This window comes from Cucurbita maxima, unplaced genomic scaffold (genome assembly GCF_002738345.1).
Source record: "Cucurbita maxima cultivar Rimu unplaced genomic scaffold, Cmax_1.0 Cma_Scf00008, whole genome shotgun sequence".
Lineage (NCBI taxonomy): Eukaryota > Viridiplantae > Streptophyta > Magnoliopsida > Cucurbitales > Cucurbitaceae > Cucurbita > Cucurbita maxima.
The window spans coordinates 1,501,203-1,516,698 of NW_019272024.1; the positions used below are offsets into that span (position 1 = coordinate 1,501,203).

At 34.0% G+C, this 15,496-nt stretch overlaps 1 protein-coding gene, 1 long non-coding RNA gene and 1 other non-coding gene across 6 annotated transcripts in view; all 3 read left to right on the top strand.

Annotated features, from left to right (window-relative positions):
* The window catches only part of LOC111482992, a 15,994-nt gene extending 1,486 nt beyond the window's left edge, over positions 1-14,508 (top strand). Inside the window, exons 3-4 of one of the 4 annotated variants that reach the window (XR_002718297.1) lie at positions 125-781; positions 14,497-14,508. This is a non-coding gene — a long non-coding RNA (uncharacterized LOC111482992). Of the gene's footprint in view, positions 1-124; positions 967-14,496 lie in introns of those variants that run through there. The other 3 variants (XR_002718298.1, XR_002718299.1, XR_002718296.1) reach the window with 3 other exon arrangements.
* Positions 2,471-2,544, top strand: TRNAI-AAU. The gene has a single exon. It is a non-coding gene; the product is annotated as a tRNA-Ile (tRNA).
* Positions 3,821-4,271, top strand: LOC111482991 (trypsin inhibitor 1-like). Its single transcript, XM_023129051.1, has one exon. It carries the CDS (start codon positions 3,845-3,847, stop codon positions 4,082-4,084), a length of 240 nt encoding a protein of 79 aa, XP_022984819.1. The 5' UTR covers positions 3,821-3,844; the 3' UTR covers positions 4,085-4,271.
* Positions 14,509-15,496: the final 988 nt, after the last annotated feature.

Sequence of the window (15,496 nt, forward strand, 5' to 3'; positions counted from 1 at the left end):
CCCCCACCCACCCACACTATGATACATAACAAGGCTGGAAGCTTCAAAACATTGTGTATTTTTATGGCTGAATTTTGCTGTAATTGCTATTATTCATTGCTTCTTTTCATATGAGCTGCTGAAGGGAGACTGCTGCAAAATATGGGCATAAAAATTACCTGACTTGGTCTTCTTCGAGATATCGTTGTGCCTTCCCGGATATAAATGAACTATTGTGGGGATTTCCTATGAATTTCATGAAATTCATGATCTACATTATATTTCATTCAAATATGTTGGATGCAATACAAGTGTTCATAAACCGCAGCCAATGTCTTCTTGAAGTGAAATGAGGGATTTTTTTGAAGAGCCTGTTTAAAGTAGGCATCTCAGCCAGAGCATTTCCTTCCTTGATAAAATAAAGCCGTAGGATATGTTGTAACATGCTTTTTGTTGGGTCAACAAATGAATACATATATTTTTTGAGATCTTTTATTTTGATAGCTATGGAATTTCATCATCCACATTACTAAAACTAAATAGCTTATCTCAGTAATAATTCTCTCTTCTCTGTATTTCTATCTCCTTCCCCTGCTTTTCCCATTCTTTGCTGCAATTTAGATTCCCCAACATTTTGCTAACATTTTGCTGGGCTGATGTTATTGGAATCTTCTTCATCCCTGTGCCTTCAAGTGCATCCTTGTATATTACTTAGGCTTGCCTGCGCATGTCTTATAACAGCATGTCAAACGTGGTAATGATGGGCAAGTTGGTCGAAGCTTTGGTCGGAGTGCAACTAGGGGTGGGTTTCTTACTTACTTTTAAGCCCCAATTCCAACTTTTTTTCAAGTTCTCTTCCTTATTTTCTCTCTTGTTACACGCCATGATTACAGTTACACAAAGGACACGATGTTTAGTCTACTCCTTGTAACTTTGATCAAAGCTATTGCGCATGTATTATTGTTGTTGTTATTGTTATTTTGAATCTCATAATATAACTAAAAGATACCATTGTTTTTGTAATTTATAAGTAAGGAACACTATATCTATTGGTACGGGATTTTTTTAGAAAACCAAAATTAAAAACATGAGAACTTATACTCAAACTGAAGAATATTATTTTTTATGTATGTGATAAATTTTGTTGTATTATTTTCTATGTTACTATGAACGATCTTCGTCGTCTATGAATTTTCAGTTTTAAGTAGATAAGACATGATATCAAAGTAGAAATCTAGCATTTAGAGCAAGAACAGTGAAAGATTAGATTAAATTTACGGTAACTCGTCAACCTAGCTTACGTTTTGGGGGCTCGTGATTATGACTCTGACTTATTAGATGATAATTTTTGTAACGACCCTTGCCCAGGATTTGACGTCTCGTCGTCCGGACATTCCTACACATCTACTATAACATGATCAGGTTACTTACTTCTCGCTTTTAAAAGTGAAGAGTGAAAACTATCCTCATAAATTAACGTAAGTTCTTTCACATTCATCTTAAGAAAATTTTCAAGAGGTTTTTAAGAGGTCATTCAACCATTCTCACCGACCAACACACGTCATTCCAACATTTTTTGTCTTCACTTAGTTATTTCACATTCATTTTAGGAAAAATTTCAAGATTTTCAAGAGGTCACTCAATTATTCTCACATACCAACACAAGTCATTCCAACATGTTGTCTTCACTCACATGATCTTATAAAAATTTTCAAGAGGTCACTCAATATTAGAATTGTTCAATGCAAAATACGCTTAACTATGAAGTTCTTATAATTGAACCACTGAAAAATAAGTGCACTATTAATATATGCAGTGACTTTCAATTTTTGTAACTCATTCTTAGTTATCGTATTCTCAGGATTGCTCGCATTTAGATGTGAACTCGGTTTATTCATGTATTTGTCATACAAAAGAAGTATTACAAAATAGGGCTATGTAATATCACAATAAATATTTTATTTAATTTTTTTATAGCATTCAAAAATGACAATGACAATGACAATTTAGAATTTAAAGAAAATATTTTTATAGATATTTCATTTTCAAACCCTTCCAGAAGGCCACACATCGTCCTCGCTGGACCATTTCCCCTTTTCATTGTCATCACGATTGTCCGACGTGTATAATTGAACGAACTGATTAAACTCCATGAAAATTTTTACTTTCCAATGATGTAATCTTAGCCACACAAATGGTATAGATTTCAAAAAACGTGCTTCCTCATTTGAATAAATACTTTTTTGGATTTCAAAAGAAAGTGCTTGCTCATTTGAATAAATACATTTTTGGAATTTTTTTTTTTTTTTTTTAGCAATGCTGAGGTATGGGAATTGAAATTTTTATTTATAAAAAATAAGTATATATTTTAAAAAAATTTAAAAATTACAGGTCGATCGCAATGTGTAAGTAATCATAAACATTTAAATTTAAGTCTTTCTACCACTCTTATTTATTTATATTTATTTAAACTAAAGTATAAATAACAGTTGGCCTATTAGCTCAGTTGGTTAGAGCGTCGTGCTAATAACGCGAAGGTCGCAGGTTCGAAACCTGCATGGGCCATCTTTCTTTTCTCTCTCTAAATTTTTGCTAAATAAATTCTGACGTAACCCGTACAATACTTCACCTACCACATGATATTACCGACCGGGGTATTTATTGGTGTTGGTGGCTTCTCTATATTTTAATCGATTAAAATACAATTTTATAAAAAGATGTGCTTATTAAAAAAAAAAACAAATGGTACTCATGGCGATAAATTGATGAGATATTAAGGAGATTCTCTAAAAATAGAGAGATTTGAGGGAATTTGGGCTAGAAAGAGAGAGAAAAAATGGGGTGGAAAAGAGGTGCTTTGGTTGCAATGGTGGGGATCTTGCTGGTGGCTGCTTTTGCAGAGTCCGCCGCCGTCGACGCCGCCGTCGATGAAGTGAGTCAATTAGTTTCCGTTGGAGGGAATGGTTTTCATTCCCCAAGAAAGATGATGAACGTTGTCCAAGGGTGCCCTACAATCCTTATGTCCTGCAAAGTGGATTCCGACTGCCTTCCTGCTTGCAAATGCCGGTCCAACGGCTACTGTAGTTGAAGCTCCGCCGTGTCGGATCATCTACAATAATGTCATTATCTCTTCTTTGTCTTCTTTTTTTTTTTCAGATTACTCGAATTTCATGTTAAAGGTGTTTTGTTTGGAGTAATTCTATATTGAGTGATTTTTTAATAAAAACATACTGGAAGAACTCATCTGAGTTTGTATGAATAGTTTTGAAGTAAGCAATGTGATCATGTGGCAAGAAAATGTTAGGAGTACAAAGGTGTCTAAAGTTTATTTTGTTAATCAAAATTGTAAATATTCACTTCAAAATTAGATATGTAACGACCCAAGCCGATCTATTGTCCTATTTGAGTTTTCTCTTTCGATGTCCTCTTTGGACTTTTCCTCTCGGACTATCCCTCAAGATTTTAAAATTCGTCTTATGAAGAGAAATTTTCACACCCTTGTAAGGACGCTAACGGGCTCTGATACCATTTGTAACAGCTCAAATCCACTGCTAGCATATATGGTCATCTTCGGGCTTCCCTCAAAATTTTAAAACGTGTATGCTCAGTTTAAAAATTTAGGCATTAAGAAAATGAATAATTTAGTGGTACAAAATTCACCCACCACATGTTATCCTTGTTCCTTCTCTATATTTTTCTGAAGTTAATGGCGATAAATTGACGAGATATTAAGGAGATTTTGAAGTTATATCTTTCCATTTGCTTGTTCATCGCCAATTTAATTAGTTAAATATTAAATAAATGTAGCCGTTGATCTCTATAAATAGAAAGAATTAAGGGATAATGGGCAACAAAGAGGGAGAAAATGGAGTGGAAAAGAGGTGCTTTAATTGCCATGGTGGGGCTGTTGCTGATGGCGGCTTTTGCAGAGTCCGCCGCCGTCCATGGCGGTGAAGTGATTCAGCTAGTTTCCGACGGAGTGAATGATTTCCCAAGGAAGATGATGAACGGTGTCCAAGGTTGCCCTAGAATCCTTATGGAGTGCGAATTGGATTCCGACTGCCTTCCTGGTTGCATATGCCGGCCCAACGGCTTCTGTGGTTGAACCACCGCCGTGTCGGATCATCTTCCATGTCCATGTGTGTGTGTCTTTTCTATTTATGTGAACAATAAAAGTCCCTTGTCACATTGATCACTCTCTTGTTTATGAGTGTATGTGATCAATTTGTGCATGACAACCCTATGTAATCTTTTCCATGTCACTATGAACCTATCTCGTTTTATTATCGTAATTCATCCGTTAAACTCTACAATTTAATATCTCTTACGTTCATACGAGCAATGTTGAAGAATTGATATATGAGATCCCACGTCGATTGTAGAGAGGGACGAGTGCCAGTGAGAACGCTGGTCTAAAGGTGGATGGATTGTGAGATCCCACATCGATTGCAGAGAGGAATGAGTGCCAACGAAGACGCTGGGTCCCGAAAGGGGTAGATTATGAGATTCCACATAAGTTGGGGAGGAGTGTGAAAACTTCTCCTTAACAGACGTGTTTTTAAAGCGATGAGACTGATGATGATATGTAACGAGTCAAAACGAACAATATCTACTAGCGGTGTGAGATCGGTTAAAGAGAGGAAGGGAAACATTCAAGGGTTTGAAAACTTCTCTCTATGAGACATATTTTAAAATCGTGAGGGTGACAGTAATACACTGATCGTTAGATAAAAAAATTAGTAATTAAATGAAAGTTTATTTTATTAATCAAATTTATAAATATTAATCTCAAAATTAGGTGTTGATGATAAGGCTATACATCATCTAAATGAATTTTTAATTAAGAAAAAAGGTTATAGACTTAAAAAATGACAATGACTAAATTTATATTTTAAAGAAAATATTATTATAGCTATTTAATTTTCAAACGCTCTTCCAAAAGGTCACGTATTATTCAATGAATTCATCGAATCTCAAGAAAGTTTCTAATGATATAATCTCAGCCACACAAATAATTTAGATTTAAAAAAAAAACGCGCTTCTTCAATTAAAATATTAAGATAAAGGAATTAAAATTATATATATATATATATATATATATATATATATATATATATATATATATATATAATTTAATGTTTTGTTAAATCAAATAAAAAGATTAAAAAAATTTAAAATAGGATAATAGAAAGAATTAAAATGATTAGTTTAGCAAGGTGTTATTTTATAAAAATAAATAAATAAAACACCTCATTCATATATTAAATAATTGAAGATATAATAATGGAAAGAAACAAAATGAATCCTATAATAAAATTTTTAAATAAATAAAAAAAAAATCTAAAAGCTCAAGAATCGAAATCAAATTGATCTTATTTGTATTTTTTTTTTCTTTTAAAATATTTGCAAGTTGATCTCATCATGTCGATCTAATAAATAAATATATATAATATTGATTAAAATACACGTGATATATTCTATATTTTATATATAAATGTATATTTTAAATTATATTAGTCGAGTGTATATAAAAAATAAAAAATAAAAAAGGGAAAGGCAAACAAATATAAATCACGGAAAAATTCATAAAAAAAAAAAATATTTTTAATTTTAAAACACGTCGGCTAGAGAGACGTTTTTTCACCAAATCAGAAATTGTGTTTGTTTTTTTAGGGCTTCAGCCATCGACTTTATCTCCATTTTTTAATCTTATCTTCTTGGAGTAAGAACACGTTTGAATGTGGAATATTTTTCTATCCAATTATCTTAATTGAATTTTAATAAATTTATATTTGTGGTCCAAAAATTTTGACAATAAGACAATTTATAATTTAGATTTATGAAATAATTTGATTTCAAACCTTTGTTAATCAACCTTAAATTATTTAAGGATGACGTTGACATGAAAAACTTCAAAATAAAAACAACCATAATGAAAATAATAATAGTGATTAAAAAAAAAAAAAGCGTTCACAAACTTAACCCACCGTATTTTAGTTGGCTTATCACGTCATATTATTAAAAAAAAAATTGTTTATCATAAAGTTTAAATATTAAAATATTACAAATCATAATGCATCACTAGCCTCCGTTACAAAAATTGAATATTTTTTATTTTTTTTTAAGTGGGATAAGGTAGGTTGAGTTGGGTTGGATTGTAAATCTGTTTTTTTTTATAACGTTGATCTGACAAAACAAATTTTAATGCACAAGCCACATGTAATATTATCTCTTTTAAGATAAGGATTTAATTTTGATAAGACAAAAAATCTCGGAAGTATCGAAAATTTGTAATCCACCTTCGACCATGTTCCTTCTATCTATCTATATCTAATATATATAAATAATAGTTACATTCAAGTAGTATTGTTACTTATTTAAATTTATACGTGTATCATATATAATATACATCATAAGTTTTGTGATAAGAAATTAAATTTCCGTTCAAATACGTTTGTGAAAGAGTCGAATGAAAAAGAAACATAACGAATTGTGAATTGTTAATGAAATGATAAATAATTAAAGAGGTCAACGAGCCTTTTTAGGGTTTTGGGGATAGAGGGACATGAACCCTCATGATTTTTAAACTCGATGGATTTTCCCTTATTATAAATTTTATTTTTGTCGGTATTGACATGTAGAATGGAACTAGCTACTTTCCGAAAATTCGATGGTCTTTTTATCAGTCTTTTCTTTATTTGGGAAACAAAGCTTGAGGAGGCTTGATTTGCTTTCTTAAGTGGATTAGCTTACTCGAATGCTAACCTAAGCTCTTTGCATATGTTTTCAGCTTGATATGAACGTGAGCCTGAGATTATCATGGATTTTTTTTTTATACGACTCTTTGCCTTAGAATAATTCAAACCCTACCCCACATAAAACCAAACAAAGTAGTTGAAAAAGATAAAGATGAGAAAATTATCGAATAATAAATTTAGTTAAATATTTTAAAATTTAGAGACCAAAAATTATGTGTATAAATACCTAAAGAACTAACATAGAATTAAAGAAAGAGGTCATAAAAAATGGAGATGAAGATGAAGAACACGGGTTTGGTGGTGGTGATGATGGTGACGATGATTATGATGGCTACTCTGGCCGACTCCGCCGTGGCGGAGGGCGGCGGCTTCCCAAGTAAGATTTTACTGAAAAGTGAAGGAAGTAGTGAATGTCCAACTTATCTGAGTTGTGAAACTCAGGATGACTGTCCGTTCAACTGTGCTTGTTACACCGCCGGCCACTGTGGAGATTTTGTTGGCTGAAATTACTATGTTTCTTGTCTTTTCTATTAGTTTCTTGTTTTTTGCTAAAATAAATCTCTGTCCTGTCTATATCATTTGTCTCTCGTGAGACTCATGATTATAATCTGTTTATGTAACAAAGCTTGTGTTGGTGCATAAATGGAAGGAGGATTGTGTTTATTTGTGTTTCTTAACTCAAGCCCACCGCTCGTAAAAAATGAATAACAAAAATGGTAACAATTCAAGCCCACTTAGATAGTTCAAGCCCACATAGAGAGGACGCTAGTCCCAGAAAGGGTGGATTGTGAGATCCCACATTAGGTAGAGAGGGAAACGAAACATCCTTTTATACTGTGTGGAAACATCTTCGTAGCATACGCATGTTATAAACTTTGAAAGAGAAAGTTGAAATAGAACAATATGTGCTAGCGGTAGGCTCGAGTGTAGCTGTTACAAGAATTTTATAAATTTAATTTTCCAACATATTTTCTTTATTTGTTAGGAACATGTCATTTTCATTTAATTATTGTACCCAATTGTTGTTATCATCGTCTTAAATTATTAAAGATAAACTTAGAATTTAAGATTCATAACTTTGTTAGACTTAATTTGAGAGATCCGACATTAAATCCTTTCCTCCAATACTACAACTCAAAATTTGTCGAATTACATATAAAAATTTTAATTAGATTTTGACAAGCAAGTCACGGTTGGGACGGTAGATACTTCTCTTCCATCAACATTTTGGCAAAACGCTTTGGCTTGTTTTTTTGGAGCTAACGTCCTTATGCTTACGTCTTCCATGACAATATTACTACAACGAGTCTGAGAACAATTCAAAACGACTGTCGTTTCATTTGTTGACGTTCCTAGAATTTCACGATACGTCACGTCCATCACTTTTATACCCATTTCCTGAAAACAAACCAACATACAAGTTATAGATTCTATTTAACATCGTAAGTAAAAAAATAAAATTTCATTTGATATATACCTTAATTTTTCTCGTGTTGGCAAAAGTTGAATACTGTTGATCAATAACGATCGGTAATTGGGTATCAATTAGTGTTATTTTTTCGTATACGACGTTTCTTACATACCCATGTCCACCCTGTAATTACGTTAAGAAAACCCGTCATTTTTTTGGTAATATATATTAAAAAAATTGCATATGAACAAATTAAAAACTCATTATATTAACCTGTGAAGTCTTGATTCTCAATCCATTTTGAGTGCCCTTTAAGGTGCAATTGCTTACATTGATGTTTTCAATTACGTTATATCCTCCATCTTCTCCTAAGCTTCTAATGCTATAGAAATTAAGATGATAATTATAAAGTAATACAAAAACAATGAAATTATAATTAATGAAAATGTCATTTTCGTACCTTATACCGTAACCAGGTCCACAAGTAACACCGACGATATTGATATTAGAAGAACCGTTGTATAGAGAAATACATTCATCACCTACGATAAAATTAGAAAGTCATTATGAAACTCTAAGTTAGTTTGAAAACGAATTAAAATTCAAAAGTAATACAAATTTGATACCCGTTTCGATCAAGGAGCTTTGAATAAGAACATTGTTTGATCTAGAAACGTTGAATCCGTATGTGTTAGGGATGTTCTCGGGAGCAATGATGTGAACGTCTGAGATAATGACATCATTGCAAGTGTTTATGGAGATATGATTTTTTACACTATTGATGTGCTTAGTTTCTCGTAGTCGGAGTCGGGTGCAATTTTGGAAAAATAATGCCTGTAAAACCATATAATATAATTAATATACGTTATCAGTTTAATGATCAAACCCTAGAATTAGATCGTTAAAAACTTACCGTTGGAGGTGTGCAGTTTGAATGACAATCTTTCCACCAAGAAGAACTTTGGCCATCGAATTGACCTGCCCCATTGATATTGAGACCAGCTATGTCCAAGAATTGGATCCAGTTTTCTTCGTTATGGCTAGGCCATGCAGCCACACTCGGAGCCATGATAGTTCCTCTAACCTATGAAACAACAACAATGTATCAGTTCAAACTCACTACTAGTAACTATTGTCTGTTTTGACTCGTTATGTATCGTCGTCAACTCTACAGTTTTAAAACGTGTCTACTAATGAGAGGTTTCTACATCCTTGTAAGGAATGCTTCATTCCCCTCTCCAACCGATGTGGGTCTTACAATTACGAAGGCGATTTTAGTAGCAAGAATTACCTTAAAATTTACTTGTTTAGGGTTACAAGGACCCTCAAATTTGAGAGGCTTCAACAAGTAAGTTTTTCCAATTGGTACACGCAATGTTGGAATGCCTATCGTTGCCCGACACACGTCTTTCCATGCTTTCAAAAAAGCCTTATCACCACAAAAAGAGATCGAGAAAGACTAATAAGAAAAGACGAAACTATACGTACATAGACAACAATCAAATCAAAGTAATTACTTGTGAATCATCCGTTTTTCCATTTCCAACGGCTCCATAATCAAGAACATTGAAATTAGATGAAGCTGATACAATCCACGAGCTTAAAATGACAGTGGAAAACATAAAAATTAAAGCAGAAAGTAGCTTCATCATTTCTAATCTAACGATACGAAAGCAAGAACGAGAGAAGATTTGAGGACCCCCAAAATGTCTGGTATGAATGGAGATATCGAGTCGAGTTTATAAACAAAGCATTAGGGGTAAAATGGGAAATTAATTAATTATTTATTTTATAAAGGGAAAAACCCCATATTTTGGAAGTATGGAAAATTTGGTTAAATTATAGGCTTAAAGAAAGCAAATTAATGGGTCTTCTAATTTTAGTATGTTCATAAATCTTTTGATGGAAACACTTAATTTTTTTAGAAATTAATTGTTTTGGTGTATTAAATATGAATCAATTTACTCCAAATTTGGATTTGATTATCTTTTTTGGTAAGTTAATCAAGATTAATAATCCTTGAGTTAATTGTTTATATGAAAAAAAAATATCGTTCATAACTAGTTTTTCCACCCATTGTAATTTCTTTGAAATCATTGGGGATCGATTTTCGAGCAGATAAAAATGATTGTTCGTAACATATTGTTCTATATGTTCTTCATTCTTAAAAATTGTTCTAGACAAATAATAAATATGATTATTTATACCCGAAGAAATGAGATAACAATCGCCAGTAAAATCTAGATTTTGGATCCGACAAAAATACTAATTTATTTTGAACGTAGAAATATTGAAGTAAGGATAATTTATTTTAAATCTTAGTTTAATTAGCCATATTAAGAAATTATTTTCTTATTTTTCATTTCTCGAGTCAAACACGGCGAGGTTATAAATGGTATTAGAGTGGAATTTTCTAGATGGTTACAAATGGTATATATTGAGCATTGTGTCACTGAGGACGCTGACCCCGAGCGGGTAAATTGTGAGATCCCAGTTTGGTTGAAGAAGGGAAGGAAACATTTCTCACAAGGGTGTGGAAACCTCTCTCTAAAAAAACACGTTTTAAAAAACTGTGAAATTGACGACATAAGTAACAAGCCAAAACGGACAATATCTGCTAGTGATGAGCATGGATTGTTACACAGCTAGTCATTTTGGAATGCACGTGAGTGAGAACAAAGCATACTATAACAAAATAACTTTATTGATTTATAGATCATAAGATTTTTACTACATAAACCGATCGCTTAAACAGAGAGCGACCGACCAACGAGAGATTTATTATAATTATAGAGAACTTAAGAAAAGGAAAGCCAAAACACACAAAGAGTAGTAGTAGTAGTAGTAATAGTAGTAGGAGTCGGGATCAGGATCGGGGTCGGAGGCATATGAAATGGATGGATATTTTCAGACGCAGGTTCCATGCAAGCAAACGCAGTATGAAGGGCAGTCGCAGTCAGAATCGCATCTTCTTAGTACAAGACCACACCTATGGATTGGGATTGGAAACTCATTTTTCATCATCTTGCTTTCAAACCCACTTTCCATTTCATTTCCACCATCGCTCACGAGCTTGATCGCGTTCGTGCAGGTCGCTGAGGCTAAACCTGCCATAACCACTATCATCAGTATCGCCACAAAAGCAACTCTCTTGCTCTCCATGTTTCCAATGGTGGCTTTCATTTATCTTGGTTCTTCTATTTATAGCTGGAGAGAGGGAGGGTGCATGTTTCAACAATTATGGACTAGAACTTTAAAAGAATTTATTAACTCGAACCAGTTGGGTTTAGTCTACAAAGGAGAACCTCATTTAAGATCGGACAAAAAGTGTAATGGTACGTGATCGTTCATTTAAGATAGTTGTGATTATGTCAAAATCATGACATTGAGAAATTGTGTTTGTGTTGGGGCCTTTAATATACAACATTGTAGAAATAAATTACATTAATACTTAAGTTTTAGTGGCTCAATAATGTACCCTACAATATACGTAATCTAAGAATTAATAAACCATTAACCCTTTATTTAGTAAATGAACCCTAGCGAGCCGGCCTATGGCATATAAATGAAACCTTTGTGTGCTAGAAATTAGAGAATAAATAAGTCTCGAGTCATTTAAGCGACGCGGGTCTATGTTTGAAAAGAGAACTTAGATTGGTATAGGTAGCGGTGGTGGAGAGGAACAAAGCATTTCATTACTTATAAAGGTGTGGAAACCGCTTCATAAGAGACACGTTTTAAAATCATGGGACTGATAGCAATATATAACGAGTCAAAACGGACAATATCTGCTAGCAGTGGGCTTGAACTATTACCGATATGGGGTGAAGAAGTAAGGAGAAATTTACTACATACAAACTTTAAACGATGATGATTTATCTTGAATGTGTGAAACGAGAAGTGCATTATTAGATCCAATATGAAAGTGTCAAATTTGAGCAAAAATACTTTTGATCTTTGCTCGTTTCAATATTATCTTAGATCTTTAGTGATGTCGAAGTCCTTCAGATCTTTTTACAAAAATTGAGACCTGAGCTGTGATAGTGTTCATGTGAGATCCCACATCGATGGAAGAGAGGAATTAGTGTCGAGCACGCTGGCCTCGAAGAGGGTGGATTGTGAGATGTCACATCAGTTAGAAAAGGGAATGAAGAATTTTGATCTCTACCCGCAAGAGAAAACCCAAAAATAACAATATCAATTAGCCGTGGGTTTGGGTGGTTACGGTTCGGGTCTTATTTGCCTTCGGAATCACAAACATGAAACAAATTTTATTTATGCACATTGTTCAAACTAATGAACACAAAGAGAGTGATGTTCATGATGACATAGATTCATTTATATGTACAGAAACAGCAAAGCTCAGAGAGCTTTACCATTAGCCACAATATCCATGCTCGAGACAGACACACTCAGCTAAGCAATCAGAGTCCTTTTTGCATTCCATGAGGATTCTGGGACATACCCTTTCTTCATGATTAAGCACTCCCCATTTCATGATCTTTCTTGGGACTCCATGATTGATGTCTCGACGGTCGAAGACGAGGTCCATCGAGTCGTCGTCGATGGCATAGGCAGCCGAAGACGACGCTACCAGCATCAGTGCCATTAGAGCCACCGTGACAATCTTATTGCTACCCATTTCAGCTCTTTTTGTTAGTACCTCTTGGCTGTTTGGGTAGCATTTATAGAAGAGAAAGAGGAGATTTTGGTTCCCTATTTGACGTTGAAACTTGAAGGATAAGAATGTGTATTGCATCTGGCTGGCAATGCCCATTTGTGTCATCTCGTTTTGCCACATGAGCATTGTGTGCATGGAAGCATTTTTCCAAGTGGTTGGTTGGCTTCAACTCTTGAACAAGACTATAATATATATTTTAGGGACAAAATTATATTTTGTCTCTAAATTTTAAATTTTTACTTTCCTATATTATGGTGGTGTACTATGGGGTCGGGTGAATTCAATAATAGACGCCGGTTGGCATTCCGGCCTTCCTTCTCCTTTCAGGGCCTATCTGAAAGAGAATCCAATGTTTCTTGGTCGTGAATATCTGAATATGACAAACCACTCCGTGGTTTGCTTCAAAACAAAACAATTAGATTTGAGCTCATTGAACTGAAATGTGTATTATGCACATAAGGAATCTTTCAATGGAGAAGATCTGTCAACCTAAGACTAAGAGAAGGGTTTATCTATTTTATTTAGTTATTCAGTTAAACCAATTATTAGTTACTATTTTATTTAGCTATTCATTTTAAACCAATTATTCACAAACTAGATCACCCAACATAAAAACAGACCAATATAAGTTCTCCCCGTTCTTATGATTGAATCACTAAGAAGGGAATTCATTTCAATTCTTTTATTAGGTTTTAGACCTTATTCACTCGTCTTTTCTTCTTTAACTTGAACTCCTCGGTGATATCTCGCCTCATCTTGGTATCCTGTAAGAAAAATGGTGCAGCACCCAATAGCAAATTTCGCAGCTGGCATCATTGGAACCAATGAATCAAATGATTGACCCATCATATCATCCGAAGAAACGAAAAATACCAAAAAGTTTGAATTCCCAGTTAATAACATTGATTCAATTGACATTGACATAATATGAATATTTCGTCTATTAAGGAGGATTCTCCGAATACCTAAAATAGAGATGATCATAGAAAATGTGAAACATTTGATAGGATCCGTTTCGGAAACTCCAGTACGACAAGAACCCTATGTCGAACGGTTCAATGTACCATTGTCAAATTCAAAGAAGATGGCTGCCCACTAAATTTCATGTTGAGCTGAACTCACCTTTGACGACTTTTTTTTTATAATTAATCTTTAAAAAAAGAAAAAAACATCTTATTGGCATAGAAAATGGCTGTTCACATCATTTCATGGAGACCCACCACTTTAATTTACACGTTGTTCTTCACCAAACCAATACAATCAAACAAATTAAATAGTAATAATAATAATAATAACGTTTTACAAATCATTAAATTTCTGAATAATCCTTCCCACTTAGCCATCTTCTCAGCGAGGAGGGTTACCATTATTTGAAACCTGGCCAGCATAGGATGATCCAAACGCACGCTTGCTAACGCTACGGGAATGCATTAACTCGTACCCCGACTGTTGGTCCAAGTACTCGAACCTCGGTGGCTGAAAGTCCGATCGTGTTCGTCGGTGAGACGACTCGTCGTTGGTCAAGAGATGGTAGCTCCGGCTCGAACCTACAGATTGGCTTCTATAGTCGTGGCGTGGCTTTTGCTTCTTCATTGCATGGAAAAGATAAGGAATTAAGCCCTCCATATCTTTCTTTCTTTCTTCTAATTCTTTCAAGACTTAACAAGAGCTTGGTTGGTTTATACACAAAAGTCATAACAAAAGGTGATCTTATACTAGAATTATGGAAGTGGGTTGGAAGATGATGATGTGAAATTTCGTTTCTATCCTTATCTTTTGTGGAGGAAGCTTCTTTGCAATGAGTTTGGTTGAGGGGTTTTGAGAGAATTCAAATGCTATTGGATTGGCTAATTGGATAATGTGCTAGCTCTGGCCTCTCATGGTGGAGGTATCAACTATGGGGGCGCCTTCCATTTCAACGCAAAGACTAAGTAATGGCAAACTTCGTCTACAAGTGATCGCTTTAAGCCATATCCACAATAGTTCTTCATCCTATCTAGAATGATTTGAGGTCAACCATTGTAACAGTTTAAATCTACCGCTAATAGATATAGTTCTCTTTAGTCTATTATATATTATTATCAGTTTCACAGTTTTAAAATACGTCTACTAGAGAGAGGTAGGATTTCATAGTCCACCTCCCTTAAGGGTCTAGCACCCTCACTGGCACACCGTTATGTATCTGGCTCTAATACAATTTATAATGGCTCAGATGCACCGCTAATAAAGAGGTTTTCACACCCTTATAAAAAAAATGTTTTGTTCTATATGCCATATAATTCTTGTAAGCAGTTAGAGATGAAAGATGGACATGGAAGGAGGCAAAAGGATAATTGTCTACTCAACCTTAATTTTCCCGAAAGGGAGACAGCAAATTTGATTACGTTGTCTCTCCCATCATCTACCATTAGCATAAAAATCTAATCTTTCACCTTGATTTAAATCTAGATTAATGAATTAAGTGTTTTGGTCTTTTGAATTGGTCATGAGAATCTTTTTCATTAAATAAAAGTCAATTATGTCATGGTGGTGGGTCGTGAGATTCGACTTTTTCATGAACCATCGACACGATGGTGATCTCAAATGACGTGACGATAACTATAATACTCATTTTAACTAATTCAAAAACAATAATATTTACCCACAAAGTCTAGATATTTTTTATAA

Coding starts and splice junctions, on each gene's coding strand:
- LOC111482991 (XM_023129051.1), top strand. CDS start 3,845: ATGGAGTGGAAAAGAGGTGCTTTAATTGCCATGGTGGGGCTGTTGCTG.